The 17,991-nt window shown below is 43.3% G+C and overlaps 1 protein-coding gene across 1 annotated transcript; it reads left to right on the forward strand.

Annotated features, from left to right (window-relative positions):
- Window positions 1–118: 118 nt before the first annotated feature.
- On the forward strand, window positions 119–16,588 carry ints3 (integrator complex subunit 3). Its single transcript, XM_040020752.1, has 28 exons — window positions 119–448; window positions 1,008–1,091; window positions 5,283–5,366; window positions 5,443–5,556; window positions 5,864–5,948; window positions 6,037–6,103; window positions 6,217–6,358; window positions 6,445–6,672; window positions 8,017–8,208; window positions 8,294–8,381; window positions 8,487–8,566; window positions 8,656–8,747; window positions 8,832–8,938; window positions 9,072–9,191; window positions 10,417–10,546; window positions 10,635–10,689; window positions 10,806–10,909; window positions 10,999–11,163; window positions 11,248–11,401; window positions 13,471–13,539; window positions 13,619–13,694; window positions 13,782–13,895; window positions 13,970–14,018; window positions 14,120–14,287; window positions 15,529–15,629; window positions 15,712–15,784; window positions 15,860–16,016; window positions 16,092–16,588. The coding sequence occupies exons 1-28, from the start codon at window positions 365–367 to the stop codon at window positions 16,167–16,169; spliced, it is 3,060 nt and encodes a 1,019-aa protein (XP_039876686.1). The 5' UTR covers window positions 119–364; the 3' UTR covers window positions 16,170–16,588.
- The last annotated feature ends 1,403 nt before the right edge of the window (window positions 16,589–17,991 follow it).

The following is a 17,991-nucleotide window of genomic DNA, read 5'->3' on the forward strand; positions in this document are numbered from 1 at the left end:
GGCCTTCAGTATAGGCGATCGAGGATTGGCTCCAGGTTCTCGCTCCTGTTATTGGTCCACGCTCACTTCAGTCTGTGGTGTAAGTGAAGTGATTGGTCGGCGGCGTGTGCGGTCCCGCCTCTTCCCCCTGCTGGCTCAGTGCGGACGTCCGTTATGTTACAGTGTCGGACAGAGTGGGACTCACGGTCCGAACTGACCCCGAAAAAGTTCTGAAAACACACATTAAAGGTCCGAAGCGGCTCACCGCAAGGCACCGACCCTAAATCCTCCGTTATACTGACACAGACACCCATCACGCCCCCCAGCACAGGTAGTCCCAGTCCGTCTCAACTCCGCGGGGCCCGGCGAGGCGCAGTGGGAGCAGATGGAGCCTGCACCGGCGAAAGCGAAGCCGCAGGGCCGGCTCCTGGTGTCCACCCCACTGGACGCCAAAGACGAGCTGGAGGAGGTAGGTTGACGCTGTTTAGCTGATCTCAAGGCAGACTAAATCAGGACAGAGCGGGCTTATGGGCAGACAGCGCAGCCTTGGTATAAAGACTCCGCGGTACCATTTTATTAGACGGTTAGCACGGCTAGCAGCAGGCTCATAGCGTTAGCTCAGCAGAAGGGTACGTTGCGGGACTCGGAACTGCTACCGGAGGTGTGGAATTTGTGTCTCTGCTGTCGTGGTCGTTCACGGTGTGAGGGACTGCGGACCGAACCGCGGGGCTCATTAAAACCAAATCAGTTAGCTTAGCATGCTAACTCTACGTAAACATACGAACATATGAAAAGTGACATGCGCAGTGTCTCACTTGTCAGACGCTAACTGTGAGTGCTGTTTGATAAAGTTCAGTTTTTCTGTGGGGCGCCGTCAGCTGATCGACTAGTTGATGCTATTTTTTTTTTTATCTTTACTATTTTCTGTTTGTGTTTCTCGTATTTGCATTGATTCTTGTTGTGCTTGTGTTGTCGGTATGTTTAGTGTTTGTTGTCTTGTTTACACTGATTGCTGTGTTTGCTTGCAGAGATTGGAGCGCTGTGTTGGAATCGTCCAGGCACTGACCAATGGACTGTCAGAGAGGGAGGCCAATGACGCACTCACGGCCAACGTAAGAAACATCAGTACTACTACTGCTGATACTACTAATGACTTCCACCCATGTGAAGAAACGGAGTAGCATTTGGAGCTAACATAAACACATTTTGTGCATTCAGCCTTCCTGGGGCACAGTCTGAGCTGCAGGAGCTTTACATGCAGGCTGCATTTGGCGGGTTTGTAAGGTACAACTCAGCAGCAACTCATTTATAAACTTACTTTCCAGGAAAGAATCTAAATCACGCTTTAAAGCTAAATAAAAGAATCAGTGAAAACATGGCACATCCACCTCATTTTTAACTCAGACTCTGAACATAACCAGATCTCCAGCAGGTGATGTGTTGAGCATCAGTTACCATGGTGATTTAGTCCTTCATGACACAGAAAACTCTGACTTTAGCCTCACAGCTCACTAATGCCTTTATCTTCACAATTCGTAGCACACCTCTCAGTACTATTACATTTAATACTCACACATAGTACTGCAATCACCAAATTAAACGACTATGCTTGTATTTAGGCATGATGTGTTTGTAGGCGAAGCCTAACAATACTGCAGTATCTGAAAACCCAGAGTTTGTACTAAAGAACGACTGAAGACTCTTATTACGGTTATGTGCAGGATATGTAATCTGTGGATTAGTTTTGTTATGATGTGCCGCTGATGTGGGCTGTGATCCGAAAATATGACGTCTACAGATTGCATCTCAACAACTGGCCAGTCAGTGGTGTCAATCAGTGAGTCAAGAGTAGGGATGGGTACCGGTATCCGTTCTGACATAAATGGTAGTAACCAGACCGAAAAGCAGCGCACATTTCGGTGCTTTTTTTTCCTGAGATGTCACACACTTTGGATTCTAGCCAATCATTTTACCTTTGCAAGGATAGTAGGCGGGCCCAGGTAGGTACGTTCTTTTAGAGCAGAGCTACAGATTAAAAATGCCCAAGGCGAAGCGATCAAAAGTCTGGCTGTACTTCACATCAAAAGATGCAAACTCAGCAGCCTGCAACAAGTGCTTTAAGGTGATACTGTACAAAGGAGGTAACACCTCGAATTTGATGAAACACCTGGCGACGCATAGCGTTTTTTAAAAGCCGAGAAATGCGCCGTATTTGATAGCTTGCTGCAAGACCTCACACCGAGCACATCTACTGCGTGTGTGGTGCCTGTTATCGGACCCGGAGTTAGCAACATCCCCCAAGAACCCAAAGAGGAGAGTCCTGGCCCCTAGCCCTGCCAGTGTAGCATAAATGATGATGAATGATGATGGCAGCAGCAGCAGCCGTTCTTCTCTGCACCTTGAGTAGGCTAGCCACGTTATTAAATTAATGCATGTAAGGTAAACTAGCAAACACCGTTGTAGTTACATGTGGCTGTCTTCTTGTTTGCTGGCAGATACTCCCTTCACCCTGGCCAAAAAGGCTAAAATGGCCAAAGAAAAAGTGGAAAACAGCTAAACATGAGAGGTTTTTGGACAAAGTTTGTGTGTTTTTTTTTCCATTGTTTAAGCACTGCTTCCAGCCAAGTGATACCATATATGCCCTATAGCTGCAGAAAAGGCTAACATTGTTATCTTTTTACAAAAAAACAGCTAAACATGAGAGGTTTTTGGGCAAAGTTTGTGTTCTCCATTCTTTAAGCACTGGTTCGAGGACCGTTTAAGCACCGGCACCATTTCAAAAGTACCGGGTTGGCACCGGTATCAGATAAAACTTAAACGATACCCATCCGTCGTCAAGAGAGAGATTTCTCAAAAATCGAAAGTGTCATTTTTGAAACCTGGCAAAGAGGGAAATGGCTGCATATAAAAACCAACACCATGGTCTTTGAGTCTGACACAAAGATACAGACAGAGCAGCAGTTACACCATCAACTTGATATCCTCCATTTTGGTGTTGTATTTGTGTCACATACAATTGATGACATGACTCTTGCTATAATGACCCCATGCATGATTACCATGGATGGTAATCAGTTGTAATGAAAAGAGTCTGACTGACGGTACTCAGTGGTGTTCAGAAGTAATGTGCTGTTTCCATGCTGCTGTAACATGCAACTCCTTCAGCTGCTGCTGCTGGTTCAGCTCTCTGCATTGAAGTTTGTATTTAATCACAGAAAAGCTGCTGCTTTGATGGACTTGAAGAATGTCACGATTCTTGGCTTGTTTTTCGAGTTTTCTTTGGCTCATCATCATATCATATCAAATTTAAAATATTGTTGCTCACCTTTAAAATTATAAATAATTTAGCCCCCAGCTATCTTGTCGATCTCCTTAGTCCATATGTTCCTGGGCGAGCCCTCGGGTCTTCAGCCCACTTACTCCTGGTTCAGCCTAGATCTAGACTTAAATCTAGGGGTGATCGTGCTTTTGCCCTTGTTGCACCTAACCTGTGGAACAACCTTCCCATCGCTATCCGTGCGTCAGACTCCATTCTATCTTTTAAATCTCATTTAAAAACTCACTTATTTAACCTAGCTTTTCCATCTAGTTAGTGTCCCTATTTTACATTTGGCTCCATTTTTATCTATGTACTTTATCTTTTAGTTATATCTGTTCTTAGTAAGTTTGTTCTTATATTCCCTTTTATTCCTGTATAATTAGTGCCTTCAACCTGCTGACATATGTGGTACTTTGTTAATGGTCTTTTATTTAATCATGTCTTAATTTCCCTATTTCTATTGTAACGCACTTTGGTGTCCGCGGGTTTTTAAAATTTGCTATATAAATAAAGTTGTATTGTAAGTTGTAGCTCCTCTGTGAAGCTAAGTGTGATCAGTTCTGCAGCATCAGTGAGAATGTGAGGGAGTACAGCGCTGCACACTCCACACATTATCCTGCTGCTTCTATCAGCAGTCCACAAAGATTGTGTGGATGCTTCAGATCAACTGTTCCCCTCCTTCTTCAAACTTTTCTCTTCCATTGTTTTGGTACAGGTTCATCTTGGTTTCATTTTTTTTTTTTCCAGAACTGTGCTGGCTGTGTTTGATGCGATCTGGCAAAGTCTAATCAGATGACCACCAGTGGTTTACACCTTCTTGATTTTCAACAAGGTGCAAACCTTGTTTCCTGTTATTAAAGTGTTTCTTGATTGTCTCTTGAATGTGATGCTTGATGATGCTCCTGCCTTCTTAACACTATTCCTGACTTAGTTAGATGGTGGTTTTTCTGAACTGTGGAAATAATTCTGTCACCATGCTCTTTAATGTATCTGTGGTCTTGGTTTGTTGTTGCTGCTTGGTGCATTCAGTCTTTTTAAGAATGAACCAGATTGTTGGATACGTCTAAAGATTTAGCTCTCTCTGATAGGGCTGTTCGATATAGCGATATATATCGGATGACGATATAAAAACGTCTATCGTTTCATTTTACGCTATCGTTTGTTTCGTGGTGTCGCAAAATAAACTGTTTACGGCAATATTTACGGCTGTGTAATAAATACTCACAAAGAAAACGGCGGCTGTTACAACTTATGTCTGAAAATGTATCGTTTCATGCATCAGTTAAAACACTCGACTCCAGGTACATGACGCGCAGCTGGAAACACTTCACGCAAGTTGAGCTGCCCGAGATTCACAGAATTTACAGAAAATGTTACATTTTTGTGATTTATATCGTTATCGGACGATAGATGTCTTAATATCAGGATATGAGATTTTGGTCATATCGCACAGCTCTACTCTCTGACTGGTTCATTTGGGTATTTCAGCCTAACGATGACCTCCTTCACTTAAACTGACATCTCTTTGACCCTCATATAGAAAATTTCAGTGACTATAAAATACAAATACAATCCTTGGAATCGACTCCAGATCTATATTAACTTAATGGAATAACAAAAGAACAGGTCTCTCCATGAAATTGAAAATAGGGAACTGTGAATAAAAAATCCCTGGAATTCCTTATTGCAATATTTTTATTATACTCCTTTAACTAAAGCAGAGAGTTTGATTTGAAATTCAGTGTGGTAGTGTGCAGAGACTAAACTACAAAAATGTGTCCTTGTCCAAATACTTCTGGATGTCAGAGCTGGAAACATCTAATCTCTAGTCTCTCTAATGTGCTCCAATTCTGAATCACTTCATTCAGTCTACTCTGTGTTTAACAGCTGGAACCAGACACCTTCCTGATTTTCTGAGACCTGGAAATGAAAAGACTATATTTTTGTAATTTGTGTCTAACTTCCTGTTTTACCTGTTCTGTAGGCATGTAAAGGTCAGCAACAGCATGAGGAGGTGTGTTTGGGTCTCTTCACACTGGTCCTCACAGAGCCGGCTCAGGCCCAGAGGGTGAGTTTCTGCAGCATTGTGGGTAATGTCTGATGCGACTCTGACATTACAATAACATCACTATGTGTGGTGATAGTGTTACAGAGACCTGGCACTGGTCAACAGAGATGGGATGAACGTTGTGCTGGTTAAAATCAACCAGATCTTGATGGAGAAGTTCCTGAAACTGCAAGACGTCCCCCGAACACAGGTAAACCAATACAGGTGGAGACACACACACACACACACACACACACACACACACACACACACACACACACACACACACACACACACACACACACACACACAAACACAAAGATAACTGCACACAGTTATATACAAGTGTTTTGGGTAGCAGGGACCCGTGTTTACCATTGTGAAGGAACAGAGGCAGACCAGGTTAGGTCCTGAGAGGACAGGACAGCAGCGTCCCTCCTCAGGTCCTGGTCTTAAATGTGGGATCTCACCTGAACCTGACTGTGGTGGTTACTAATGAAGTGCTGGTGTGTGTGCAGCTAGTGTGGCTGGTCAGAGAGCTGGTGAAGAGTGGCGTGATGGGAGCTGATGGCGTCATCATGACACTGCTGAAACAGATTGCAGGTGAGACACTTGGATTTTTACCTGAGCTGAAACTACGAATCTTGTCACCACTCGCTCTGACTGTAATGTCACTGTTCTCTCTGCACAGGCGGAGACATCTCCACCAAAAACCTGTGGCTGGCTGAGAGTGTCCTGGACATCCTGCTCGAGCAGAAGTATGATTCACTGTTTTTTTTTCAGACTGTAGTATCAGCTGCTTTTTTCTGTCTCTGTTAGAGCCCAGAGTGGGTTTTTATAGTGCAGCAGCTGATTATTTGTGTCTCTCCAGAGAGTGGGTATTGAAGAGTGGGATGCTCATAGCGATGTCAGTCTACACTTACCTTCGCCTGATTGTGGACCACGGAGCTCCGAACTTGCTGCCTCTGCGCCAGAAAGAAGTGGACTTCTGCATCAGCATGCTGAGGGAGAAGGTAATAAGGAGAGGAAGGAAGTATGGTGTGGTCTGTTATGTATTTAACGCCTTCTCTTTACACTGATGACCTCTCTCTGTCTGTAGTTCATGGATTGTCTAATCATCGGCAGAGATCTGGTTCGTCTGCTGCAAAATGTTGCTCGGATCCCAGAGATGGAGCTGCTGTGGAGAGACCTGCTGCACAATCCTCAAGTCCTGAGCCCTCAGTTCACGGGTGTCCTCCAACTACTGACGGCTCGGACCTCCAGGAAGTTTCTGGCCTGCCGACTCACACCAGACATGGAGACCAAACTACTGTTCATGACCTCCAGGGTAAAGCCTCTTTTAGCTCATAAATGTAATGATCTTTAAGAAGAGGGTACCACTCTGTATTTAATTATGTTAGAGTGGTTCTCCACATAACTAATTTCCAGAAGTTGATTCTGTTCATCTGCTTCTTCACTCATTCTCAAGTCTCACCTGACTGCAGGATTCCCCAACCTTATAAGTAGTACATAATGACTGAAACTATCACCACCAGATCTTTTAGTACCACAATATGGAATTCAAAATCTGAAAAGCTCAGTCTCGTTTTGGCTTTAAACTGGACAAGCACTGATCAGGTGACCTCAGCGGTGTAATAGTTATGTAATGATGTAGTAGTTCACAGACACAAGAGAGCTCTTAAGGAGACAGACCTTGGCTAAATTCTGGGTTCTGAACTGCATGTCATCTGGATGTCATCTGCGTAACAATGCTTTAAGATGCCTTCAAAATCATTCAGATGTGTCCCTGTGTAAGCATATACAGGAAAAGCAACATGGGCCCTAATATCAAACCTTGGGACTCATCACAAGGTAAAGTGGGAAAATTAGGAAAATAAACTCCTGTGAGAGAGACAGAAAGAGAACAAGAGATGTCCACCCACAATTGCAGGCTGTCACTCAGGATACCACAATCTACTGTGTCAAAGGCAGCTGAAAGATCCAACAGTGTTAGCCCCTTGCTGTGAGTGGGACCTGAACACATGCCGAGTTAAGTTAAGAGTCCATTACAGTCCGTTTAGCTGCAGGTTTATCTGTAGCATCTGTTTCTGTCAGAGACAAGAAAACCAAGTTTCTGGTCTGATTAGGATCATTCAAGATGAGATGGACCATGCATTTATCAGTGCTGTCCTGCGAGGAGCTGGAGGATCGTTTCACCTCCAGCACGGTGGCTGTCAGCACCTGACAGAGACAGCAGGTCCTGCAAAAGCATCCAGGGAGGAAAACATGTAGTATCCTGATGAATCAGGGAACACCATGCTGATCAAATAGCACTGGCAATTGCAACAAATCATCATCACCAATATCACCTGGACTCCAGCCTTTTCCCCCCTCCTTCTTCTGCGTTCACAGGAGGTCAGCTAAAGGGCATATATAGGGCCCTGAGAGAGTAGCTCACCAGGTTACACAAAAGAAGAGCTGTGATATTTCTTAAAAGCTCAGATGTGTAGTAGAGCCTGACAGTCATACTCACCAGTGCAAAAGCCTCCAACAAAACAAATACAGCAGGTAAACGGGTCAGACAAAGGTGCCATTCGCACTCTCACCTCAACCACGTTAGTAAATGCTGTGATTTGGGTGTTTCTCCACCTGTGACTCAGTTGATTTAGACTCTTTCTCCATCTCTGCTCAGGTGCGTTTTGGGCAGCAGAAACGGTACCAGGACTGGTTTCAGAGACAGTACCTGTCCACAGCAGAGAGCCAATCACTACGCTGTGATCTGATTCGCTACATCTGCGGGGTAGTACATCCATCCAATGAGGTCCTGAGCTCTGATATCCTGCCACGCTGGGCTATTATTGGCTGGCTGCTAACCACTTGCACGGTAAGGGGATCTGGTTTCAGGCTGTCAATCTGCAGGAATTGTTATAGGTCAATAACTAATAATCAATTGATTTGTGTGACTGCAGTCAAACGTGGCGGCCTCCAATGCTAAGCTGGCTCTCTTTTATGATTGGCTGTTCTTCAACCCTGAGAAGGACAGCATCATGAACATAGGTAACACAATTTAGGCTACACCAGAGTGGTGTTGGTCAGCGATGATGTCATCATGTTATTAGGCAGACAGGTAAAACAGCACTCACCTGTGATGATGTGTTTCAGAGCCAGCCATTCTGGTGATGCATCACTCCATGAAACCTCATCCTGCCATCACTGCAACGCTGTTGGACTTCATGTGCAGGGTAACACACACAGACACACACACACGACAGACTTTACCATGTTTTAATTTCTCTTCTCTTATTGTTGGTCTGCTTTCTCCCCTCTTCAGATCATCCCTCATTTCTTTCCTCCTTTGGAGTCTCAGGTCCGTCAGGGTGTCTTCAACTCGCTAAACTTCATTATGGAAAAGAGGGTCCTGGCGTAAGAGGCATCAATATTTATTGATCATTGACCACTCTATCACAGGGATCATTTTTGATTATTGGTTATTGATCTCTCTTTCAGTCACCTCGCTCCACTGTTTGATAACCCAAAGCTGGACCGAGAGCTCCGGTCAATGCTCAGAGAAAGATTCCCTGAGTTCTGCAGCCCACCATCACCTCCTACTGAAGGTAACACACACACACACACACACACACACACACACACACACACACACACACACACACACACACACACACAGGTGAGTAGACACAAACATTAACCTCTTCCCTCTCTTTCACTTTATTTTTTTCAATTATGCAGTGAAGATGGAGGAGTCTGTTTCCATGGAGATGGACAATCATGTGTTGGACAAGGAGGAGAGTTGCTACGACAACACAGAAGCAACTTTCAGTGACGATGAGGAGGAAGTCAACAACAAAGGTAACACCTGGAGAAACAACTTCAGATGACTTGATTGCACGCGCTGTTACAGTTTCACGCTCTCGCTGGTAGCTCCCTGCGTTCAGGGAGAAATCCTGCTCATGCGAGTAAATTTACTTTTGACAGTTTGTAGGCGGAGCTCAAATGAGGACGGGGTCCTAATGGGATTGGTCACTTTGTTGTTCAGGTTATTGCGTTAAACTAAGTTACACTGGCAATGACAGAAATGCTGTTTTAAACTGTGTTCGTTTACAATTTGAAAAATAACATTTGCTGAATTAATTATTAAGTTATTGTTTGTTGTGCAGCAGAAATACTGACAACTGTCACTGGATTACTTTAATTTTGAAGACATATTTTAAACCAGAGGATTCTAAGGCAAGTCCTGAAGGCTCTCCACTGCTGTCCCATTAATCTGTTGTACAGTATTGCATACCTTCTATGATTTAAGTAATTTTAAAAAACTCATAACGAGAATCAGGAAAGTAAATGTGGATCCGAATCTCGTAATTATAACTTTGGCCAAAATACAGACATTGAAAACTGCCAACAAGAAGTTGCTCAGTCTACAGCGAATGTGTAACTGCACATACATGTTTGGATGGGAGTGTTTCAAAACGTGCCCTAGAATTCTGATGAAGATGTTTTTCACTATTAAAGTGAAGCAATAAGAGAAATGCAGCACGAACAAGAGACTGTCAGCAGTTTCCATCAATGCTTGCACCATGCAAAACCCTCAGTGTGTAAGATGTATGTAAAATTGAGAGGCGGTTTGCAGTGAAGGGGTGATTGGGACTACCATCGCAGCCCCACCTAGCTACACTAAGTCATGAAATAGAGATGATGGGGTTTAAATTTAACAGTTATATTTTTCTATGCAAATAAGTCAAAATGACTGAACAAAACTGAATGAAATCATTTTAAAGTGGAGTAAACACAAAATAATACAAGTTGGACCAATGAAACAAGTTTAATTGAAATAAATTGTATCCTGGAATAAAACAGTTTAAAATGGTTTAGAAACTACTTTAAACCAGAATAACCTGTTTTATCCTGGATTTAACTGGTGTGTTATTCCAGTTTGGGGACGAAATATGAGCTGTGAGTTTATAAATATAAATTCAATTTCCAATTCATAATTTGGAAGTTTTACTATAAATTTCTAACAATTCACCCCAAACAGGAAGTAGAGTATTTGACCACCTGTCCTCCCATCACTGTTCAGGAAAAAAGAGGGAGTTCAGATTTCATCCAATCAAAGAGGCTGTGATTGAGGAGCCTGCTGATATCACACCCTGGCTTGACCAATTAGATGACACAATGAAGGAGAAGGTGCAGCAGATTCAGAAGACCAGGTGAAAGTCCAGTCTTTTTTCAGGTCCTCAGGTTAGATGTTACATCAAGGTCATTTCCTGTTAACTGACAGCAACACTTCCTCTGCAGTGACACAGAGACTCAGTGTGAGGTGATGCAGGAGATTGTGGATCTCATCCTGGAGGTGAGCTATCTTGTTGAGTTAAATGAGTAATTCGTGGCTTATCAGAAAAGAGTGCGGCCAGCTGCAGGGCTTCAGTGTTAAGAGATGTTGGTACAATGTTGTGTTCTGTCCTACAGGAGGACTTTGACACAGAGCAGATGTCAGCTCTGGCTTCCTGTTTGGCCGAACTGTTCAAAGATCATTTCAGAGGAGAAGTCCTGCCGGAGGAGATCACGGAGGAGTAAGATCAGACTGACTCTGTCCCCTTCTCTCTCTCCTTATTGACTCATGTCTGGCTCTCTCTGATGACCTGTCTATATTTCTCTGTAGGTCCCTGGAGGAGTCGGTTTGTAAACCCGTTTGTCTGATCTTCAGGAACCTTGTCACCATGCAAGAGGACAACAGCGGTTTCTCAGTTCTGCTAGACATGCTTGCTGAACTTTACCAGAAGCAGCCAAAGATCGGTTATCACCTGCTGTACTACCTGAAGGCTAGGTGAGCAGGTGTGACAAAAAAGCTGCTGTCACAGATGTTGATAGGAGAAACGTGGTTAAACTCCATGTCTGTGTCTGTCAACAGTAAAGCAGCAAATGGGAAGATGATGTTGTACGAGTCATTTGCTCAGGCGACGGCACTTGGTGACCTCCACACTTGTCTGATGATGGACATGAAGGCTTGTCAGGAGGACGACGTCCGGCTACTCTGCTACCTCACACCCTCAATTTACTCTGAGGTAGGCTTACCCAAGTCTTACCTGCACCACAAAAAGTCTCTAAAAAAGAGACCAGCCAGAAAATCTTCACACAGTAGAAGTACTGATTTAAGAGCATCCTTCCAGGAACTTATTTTTTCCCTTCATGTCCTTTAAAATGCTCCTGAAACTTCCATCCTTCTTTTCCAATGAGCTGCTGTCATTGGGGACCAGAGATGGGCAGTAACGCGTTACATGTAACACGTTACTGTAATCTGATTACTTTTTTCAAGTAACGAGTAAAGTAAGGGATTACTATTGCAAAAACGGTAAATAGATTACCGTTACTTTCCCGTAGGAACGCTGCGTTACTGCGTTACTAAAACCGTGATTTTTTTGCGAGAATGTCTCATGACAGTGACGTAAGCAAGCACGACGTTCATGACAACAGCTGTGTGCAGATCAACAATGGATCACATATCGAGTGTGTGAGAGAGTATGAGCGTGCAGAGTTTAAAGCGTGGAAGTACTGACCTTATTTTGAGTTTGATTCCATAAAAAGTGACAAAAACATTAGTGTCCATCGTGCGTGGGAAGAAAACTTCTTTTTACAGCGAAAAAAAACCCCTAAACTTCCAAGCAAGCACCGAGTGCGCTACGACGTAATGGGAAACTCACAGAGAAACTCGCGGATTCTTCAACTGACCGCTGCGGCACACCTGCACCAGGGTAAACCTCCTCCTACCCTACTCCTGCTTTACAGGTGAAAATAGAGCAAAAGGACCGCTGAGTCTTTGACTTTATTTATTTTCTGCTGTGCTTTACTTGCATCTATTTGAAAGACTGAGTGTAAACACAAAAAATATTTTATTTTATGTGCTGGAATGTGCAGAAAATAGGTTTAAATGTTAAACTAATTTATTCAAGTCAGAGAATGTTGCATATAATTAAATTTTTGCTTGATGCATAAAGTTAAAAGATTAAAACTGATAAAACAAGTTTTAAAAAGGGACTTTTCCATTTGATTACATTTTATATGATGGATTATGCAGAAAAAGTAGAATTGGGCTGAAAGATCTATCGCTTTATCACCTCTTCAGGTTGTAAATCGTGTTTTTAAAAAGTAACTAAGTAACTAAGTAATTAATTACTTTTGAAAATAAGTAATCAGTAAAGTAACTGGATTACTTTTTTGGGGAAGTAATCAGTAATTAGTTACTGATTACTTTTTCCAAGTAACTTGACCAACACTGTTGGGGACACACTGTATGATTTAATGTTTGACTGTACTGAAACAGAGGAGTGCGATAGTAGTGACCCAGCATAAGACAAACACAAGTACAAGAGTAGCCTAACCAGTAAAAGTACAACATAACAGCTTAACAATAATTAAACTAACTGAACTCTTAAACATCATCAAACTGGAACATCATGTCTTGGGCCACTCGTTCTCAGACATGCCCGGGCTTGTCTCGGGACAAGGGAACACAAAAGTATGGCATCGCTATAGAAATGGTATCACAATATGACATTTTTATGTGACGTGAAAATGTAGTACTCTCTTTTTTTTCCCTTTTTTAAAATTTTTTTTTTATTGCCTGTCCCGTTTGGCTCTTTTGCCATCAGAATTATTGTCTAAAGGCAAAGAAAGATGCCCAACGGATTTACTTTACCAAATAAACCATCCCAGCCTTGCCGTAATGGTCTATTTGATTCACCTTTTATTGTTTATTTTATTTTTTATTTTCACTTGTTAGATACGGGACAGACTTGAATGAGGAAAAGAAAAGGGAGAAAGAAAGAGGAGAGGGGGGGGGGAACAGTGGAGAAGAGGGAAGGGGATAAAGGGCAAAAAACAAAAACCAACAAAATAAGCAGACAAAAAATACATATATCAATCACCTGGATCACCTGTTGAGAGCAATAGAATAAACAACATCATGATGATCGATGGGAATATAACAGTAAATACTAAATGTTAAACATTATTGTGCAGCACGTAAGATCGACAGCGCACAGTGTGCTTTGAGGTAGGAGCCAAAAAGGGTGTAGTTTGTGTGTGTGAGCACTGAAAATGTAGTACTCTGATGAAGGTCCCTGCTCTTGTTCAGTTTCCAGATGAGACGCTGCGGAGTGGCGAGCTTCTCAACATGATCGTCGCTGTTATCGACTCCACACAGGTAATAAACCTGATCGGTGCGTCCCCGCTGCTCTTGCTGGGAAACCATGTCTCATCTGTGCGTGTTTGTGTGTGTGCAGTTACAGGAGCTGATGTGTCACGTGATGATGGGGAACCTGGTGATGTTCCGGAAAGATTCTGTGCTCAACATCCTCAGTGAGAAACTCGGATTAAAAGTTTGACTCTTCAGTTTTTCGGGCCATGGTCCATCTTCATTTGCTTGTTTATCCTCGATCTCCACAGTTCAGTCACTCGAGTGGGAGACCTTCGAGCAATATAGCACCTGGCAGCTGTTTCTGGCCCACAGCATTCCCCTGGAAACCATCATCCCCATCTTGCAGCACCTCAAATACAAAGGTGAATAAATCCTCAATAGACCGGGACACAAAGCAAAGGAAAGATTGTAACCCTCCTTTCTGTTTATGGTTCAGAGCACCCTGAGGCCTTGTCCTGCCTGCTGCTGCAGCTTCGCAGAGAAAAGTATGACACATAGCAGACACCCCATTTCACATGTGTTTCTGTTCCGCATTTGAGCTGTGTTTCTGTGTCCCTGTTAACATCCCTTCATGTTTTTGTGACAGGCCCAGCGAAGAGATGGTGAAAATGGTCCTGAGTCGTCCCTGTCACCCAGAAGACCAGTTCACCACTAGCATCCTGAGACACTGGGCTACCAAATACGACGACACACTGGCAGAAAACATAAAGGCCCAGCTGATCAAGAACAACAACCAACCCCGCAAGAGACAGAGGTAAGCACAGAGAGTTAACCACAAAAAGTGACTAACGTAGAAAGAGACTGAGTTGAGGGAAAAACTCTAAAAAGACAGGTAAGAAAAGAAAAACAGATGAAGGCACAAATAGATGAAAGAGAAAAAAGACAGACAAGAGGTTAGGATAACGTAAAAACAGAAATTACAATAAAAAGGACAATTTGAAGGCGATGACATAAGGACATAAAAAAAAAAAAAACAGGTGAGGACTGTGAGTTCTGCCTGGGGCTCTCCCCTCTTTGCATCTGTACTTCTTGGGGCTCTCCTCAGCTGTGTCCCATATCAGGGGCTTCACACTTGCAGGACTCGGCCCATGCAGAGTGGGTTCTTCAAAGACCACAAGGCCACAAGTAAGTGGCTATATGATACAAAAACACAACATCCTTATAAAATATGATGTAACGCTGTAGATCAGGGGTGTCCAATTCCAGGCCTCGAAGGCCGGTGTCCTGCAGGTTTCAGATGTGTCCTTGATCCAACACAGCTGATTTAAATGGCTGAATGACCTCCTCAACATGTCTTGAAGTTCTCCAGAGGCCTGGTAATGAACTAATCATTTGATTCAGGTGTGTTGACCCAGGGTGATATCTAAAACCTGCAGGACACCGGGCCTTGAGCCCTGTAGTTGGACAAACCAGCTGTTGATGAACTTACCTCAAAATATATAAAACGTTTTCAGACAAAGGAAATCAAATGTGCGGTAAGTCGCAGAATTAAAACACAAATTAAAATAAAAAATGTACATACTTTATATCTGTAAGCAATTGGAACCTGAGCTGCATTAAGTCAGTGGTTCCCAAACTGTTTTTGCTAGGCCCCCCTTTGTTTTACAAGATAAATGTTCGCTATGATATGGTGAAGATATGCTTCACCATATTTTCTAGTCTTTAGCTTAGAATGAAGTTGGTTTGGAAACATATTCAGCGATGCTTCATCTCCTGCTTTGCGTTTGTGTGGGCGCCTCGTGCTAGCAGTGTCCAAGCATTGTTTTTTTTGTTTTGTTTTTTCCCTTTTCATACTGCCCCCCCCCAACTTGTTTTCAAATTCAGGTAAAAGGAGAACACATTTGTTGAAACCTTTGAATTGGGGCAGCCTTGTACGCCTTCAGATGCAGCCTTTAAAGGATGTAGCTCCTGAATTGGGACATGCCCCTCCTCTGTTCATCTGTACTCATTTCTTTGTCTGTAGTGTCAGTTCTGTTAACGTTATTCTGTCTTCAGTCTGCGCAGTTCGAGCAGTAAACTGGCTCAGCTGACCCTGGAACAGATCTTGGAGCACATGGACAACCTCAGACTGAGTCTGAGCAACACCAAGAACAACTGTCAGTACCCTCACACACAGTTCTCGATTGTCAACCAATTACTGATGACCTGAATGTGCTAATGTCTGTATGTCTCTGTCAGTCTTCACTCAGACTCCGATACTTCAGGCTCTGCAGCACGTCCAAGCAAGCTGTGATGAGGCCCACAAGATGAGGTACATTTACTCCCACAGACGCACACAAACGATTACATCACAACACTGCTGTTTACGTCACATCTTCCCTGTCAGGTTCAGCGATCTGTTCGCCCTGGCGGAGGAATACGAGGACTCTCAGACGAAGCCGCCAAAGTCGCGCCGTAAAGCTCCAGCCTCGTCACCTCGTTCCAGGAAGGGAGTCGCTCCACCCACCAACAATGAGGAAGAAAGTGCATCCAGCAGCGGCTCTGTATGTACCCCCTCTATACAGGTTCCAGTCTTGTTTTGGTTCAGGTCTGTTTCTGATCTTGTTATGTTGTTGCAGGAGGAGGAGGACTCAAAGCCCAAAGCTCCAAAGAGGAAACGGAAAGGATCATCAGCTGTTGGCTCTGACAGTGACTGAAGGAACCTCCAAACAAGATCACATGCCAGCTGCTCCATGTACTGGGAGAGACCATGTCTCTTCCTGATGACATGCACTGACTGCTGCTGGGAGGTGGAGCTCTGAGATGCTGCCAACTTTAACTCCATGTGATGAACTGACTTTTAATGTGCTGTTTCCATGGAGACCAGCAGTCGAAGGTCACTGTGTGTGGCTGATCTCCCACAATGCACTGGGGGAAGGAGGAACTCAGACTGATTTTAACAGCAGACATGATGATGATGATTTTTGTTCCTTTTTTGGGGGGATGGGTTGTACTTTTTTTTGGAAAATCCTCACTTCTTGCTGTTTTTAGCGCCTCCTTCCTGTTTGGCTCCCTGCAGTAAAAGCTCCGTCATGTCAATGAGTTCTTTGTATAAAAACTGATGGTTGGTTTCAGACTCAGCTGTCTGTTATTGGGAGTTTGATGGGGGTGGAGAGGGTGGAGGGGAATGGGGTGTGCCGCAAAGGTCCTTTTAACACCTTTTCGTGGCGTTCATCAGATGCAGGAGGGTAAAAAACAGAACAGACGAAGCAGCGCAGAAGTGAACTGACTTAAAGCTGGGTAATAAAACGGTGAGAGCACGGAGCAGCCAGTGAGGAGCAGTGATGTCATTGCATTTCTGTTATAGCTGGACTGAGCCAATAGCAGGACAGTTTCAGAATTAACCCATGTGTTGTCCTTGGGACATTTTTGTCCTCTGCAGAAATCTTTTGCTATCAAAAATGTGTTTTTTATTCATCAAATGGTCTGAAAATAACAGTTATTCAGTACTATGCTATGCATGATTGGAATAAGTTTTAAGTAATTTGTTTTATTTATGGGGTTTTTATTGGAGTTTACAACACCTGTTGTCCTCGGGGATGAAAATGTGCCCAAAGTACAAAGTGTTGCAAAGGGCCGTATTTTCACACCATACTGCTTTCAAACATCTTTGATCTTGAATCACTGATGTGTGGGGTTAATGGTCTTGCTTAAAGGTCATAACAACCACAACAACAACAACAGGCAGCCCAATGAGGAGGCAGGTGCTCTACATTCAATTCAATTGTATTTTTACAGCGCCAAATCACAACAACAGATGCGTCAAGGTGCTTCATATTGTAAGGTAGACCCTACAATAATACATACACAAAGTATGCTCACAAGCCTCCAGTGCAATGGAGGCTTGTGAGCATACTTTTTTTTTTTTTTTTTTTACCATGTTGAGCAAAGGAATGACCAGTAGAGCAAAGCATATATTGTCCTCTAGTATAATGAGAAGGACGAATCAACTTTTAGGAAGATCCAGGGTTAGAAGATAAAGAAAATATTGCCAATATTTAGAGCACATGCTACCCTTTCTCTGAAAAAGCACATCACCCTCCTGCAGAAGTGGAAGAATGCTATGAAGTGAAGGAAGTGATGAAGAATCTGAACTATGTTCAAGTAGGTTCTCATGAATCCAGGACATGATAGTCTGAGGAGCTTGGAAAGAAAGTGACTGGGCTTCTTAAAGTTCCTTGAATTTTCAGAATGTGAAACTGAAATAGAAGATGTGTCAGAGGACTACACATCTTCCATTTCAATTATGATGAAGATCAAGCAAGAAGGAGGAGTCAGCTGAGACAGGAATATTTGCAGTAATGTGAGGAAACACTGATCTGGTCTTCTATCCTTCCCAGTGACAGATGATGCATGACTCTCTCATGCGTCAGAGAGAAAGACAATCTACCACAGTCCAAGCACATACGCCAGGTCCCATAGCCCTTGAGTGGCTTTTCTACTCGAGTACTGAAAGCATTATACACAGTGTATTCTGCT

Source organism: Simochromis diagramma, unplaced genomic scaffold (assembly GCF_900408965.1).
Source record: "Simochromis diagramma unplaced genomic scaffold, fSimDia1.1 OVJJ01000753.1, whole genome shotgun sequence".
NCBI lineage: Eukaryota > Metazoa > Chordata > Actinopteri > Cichliformes > Cichlidae > Simochromis > Simochromis diagramma.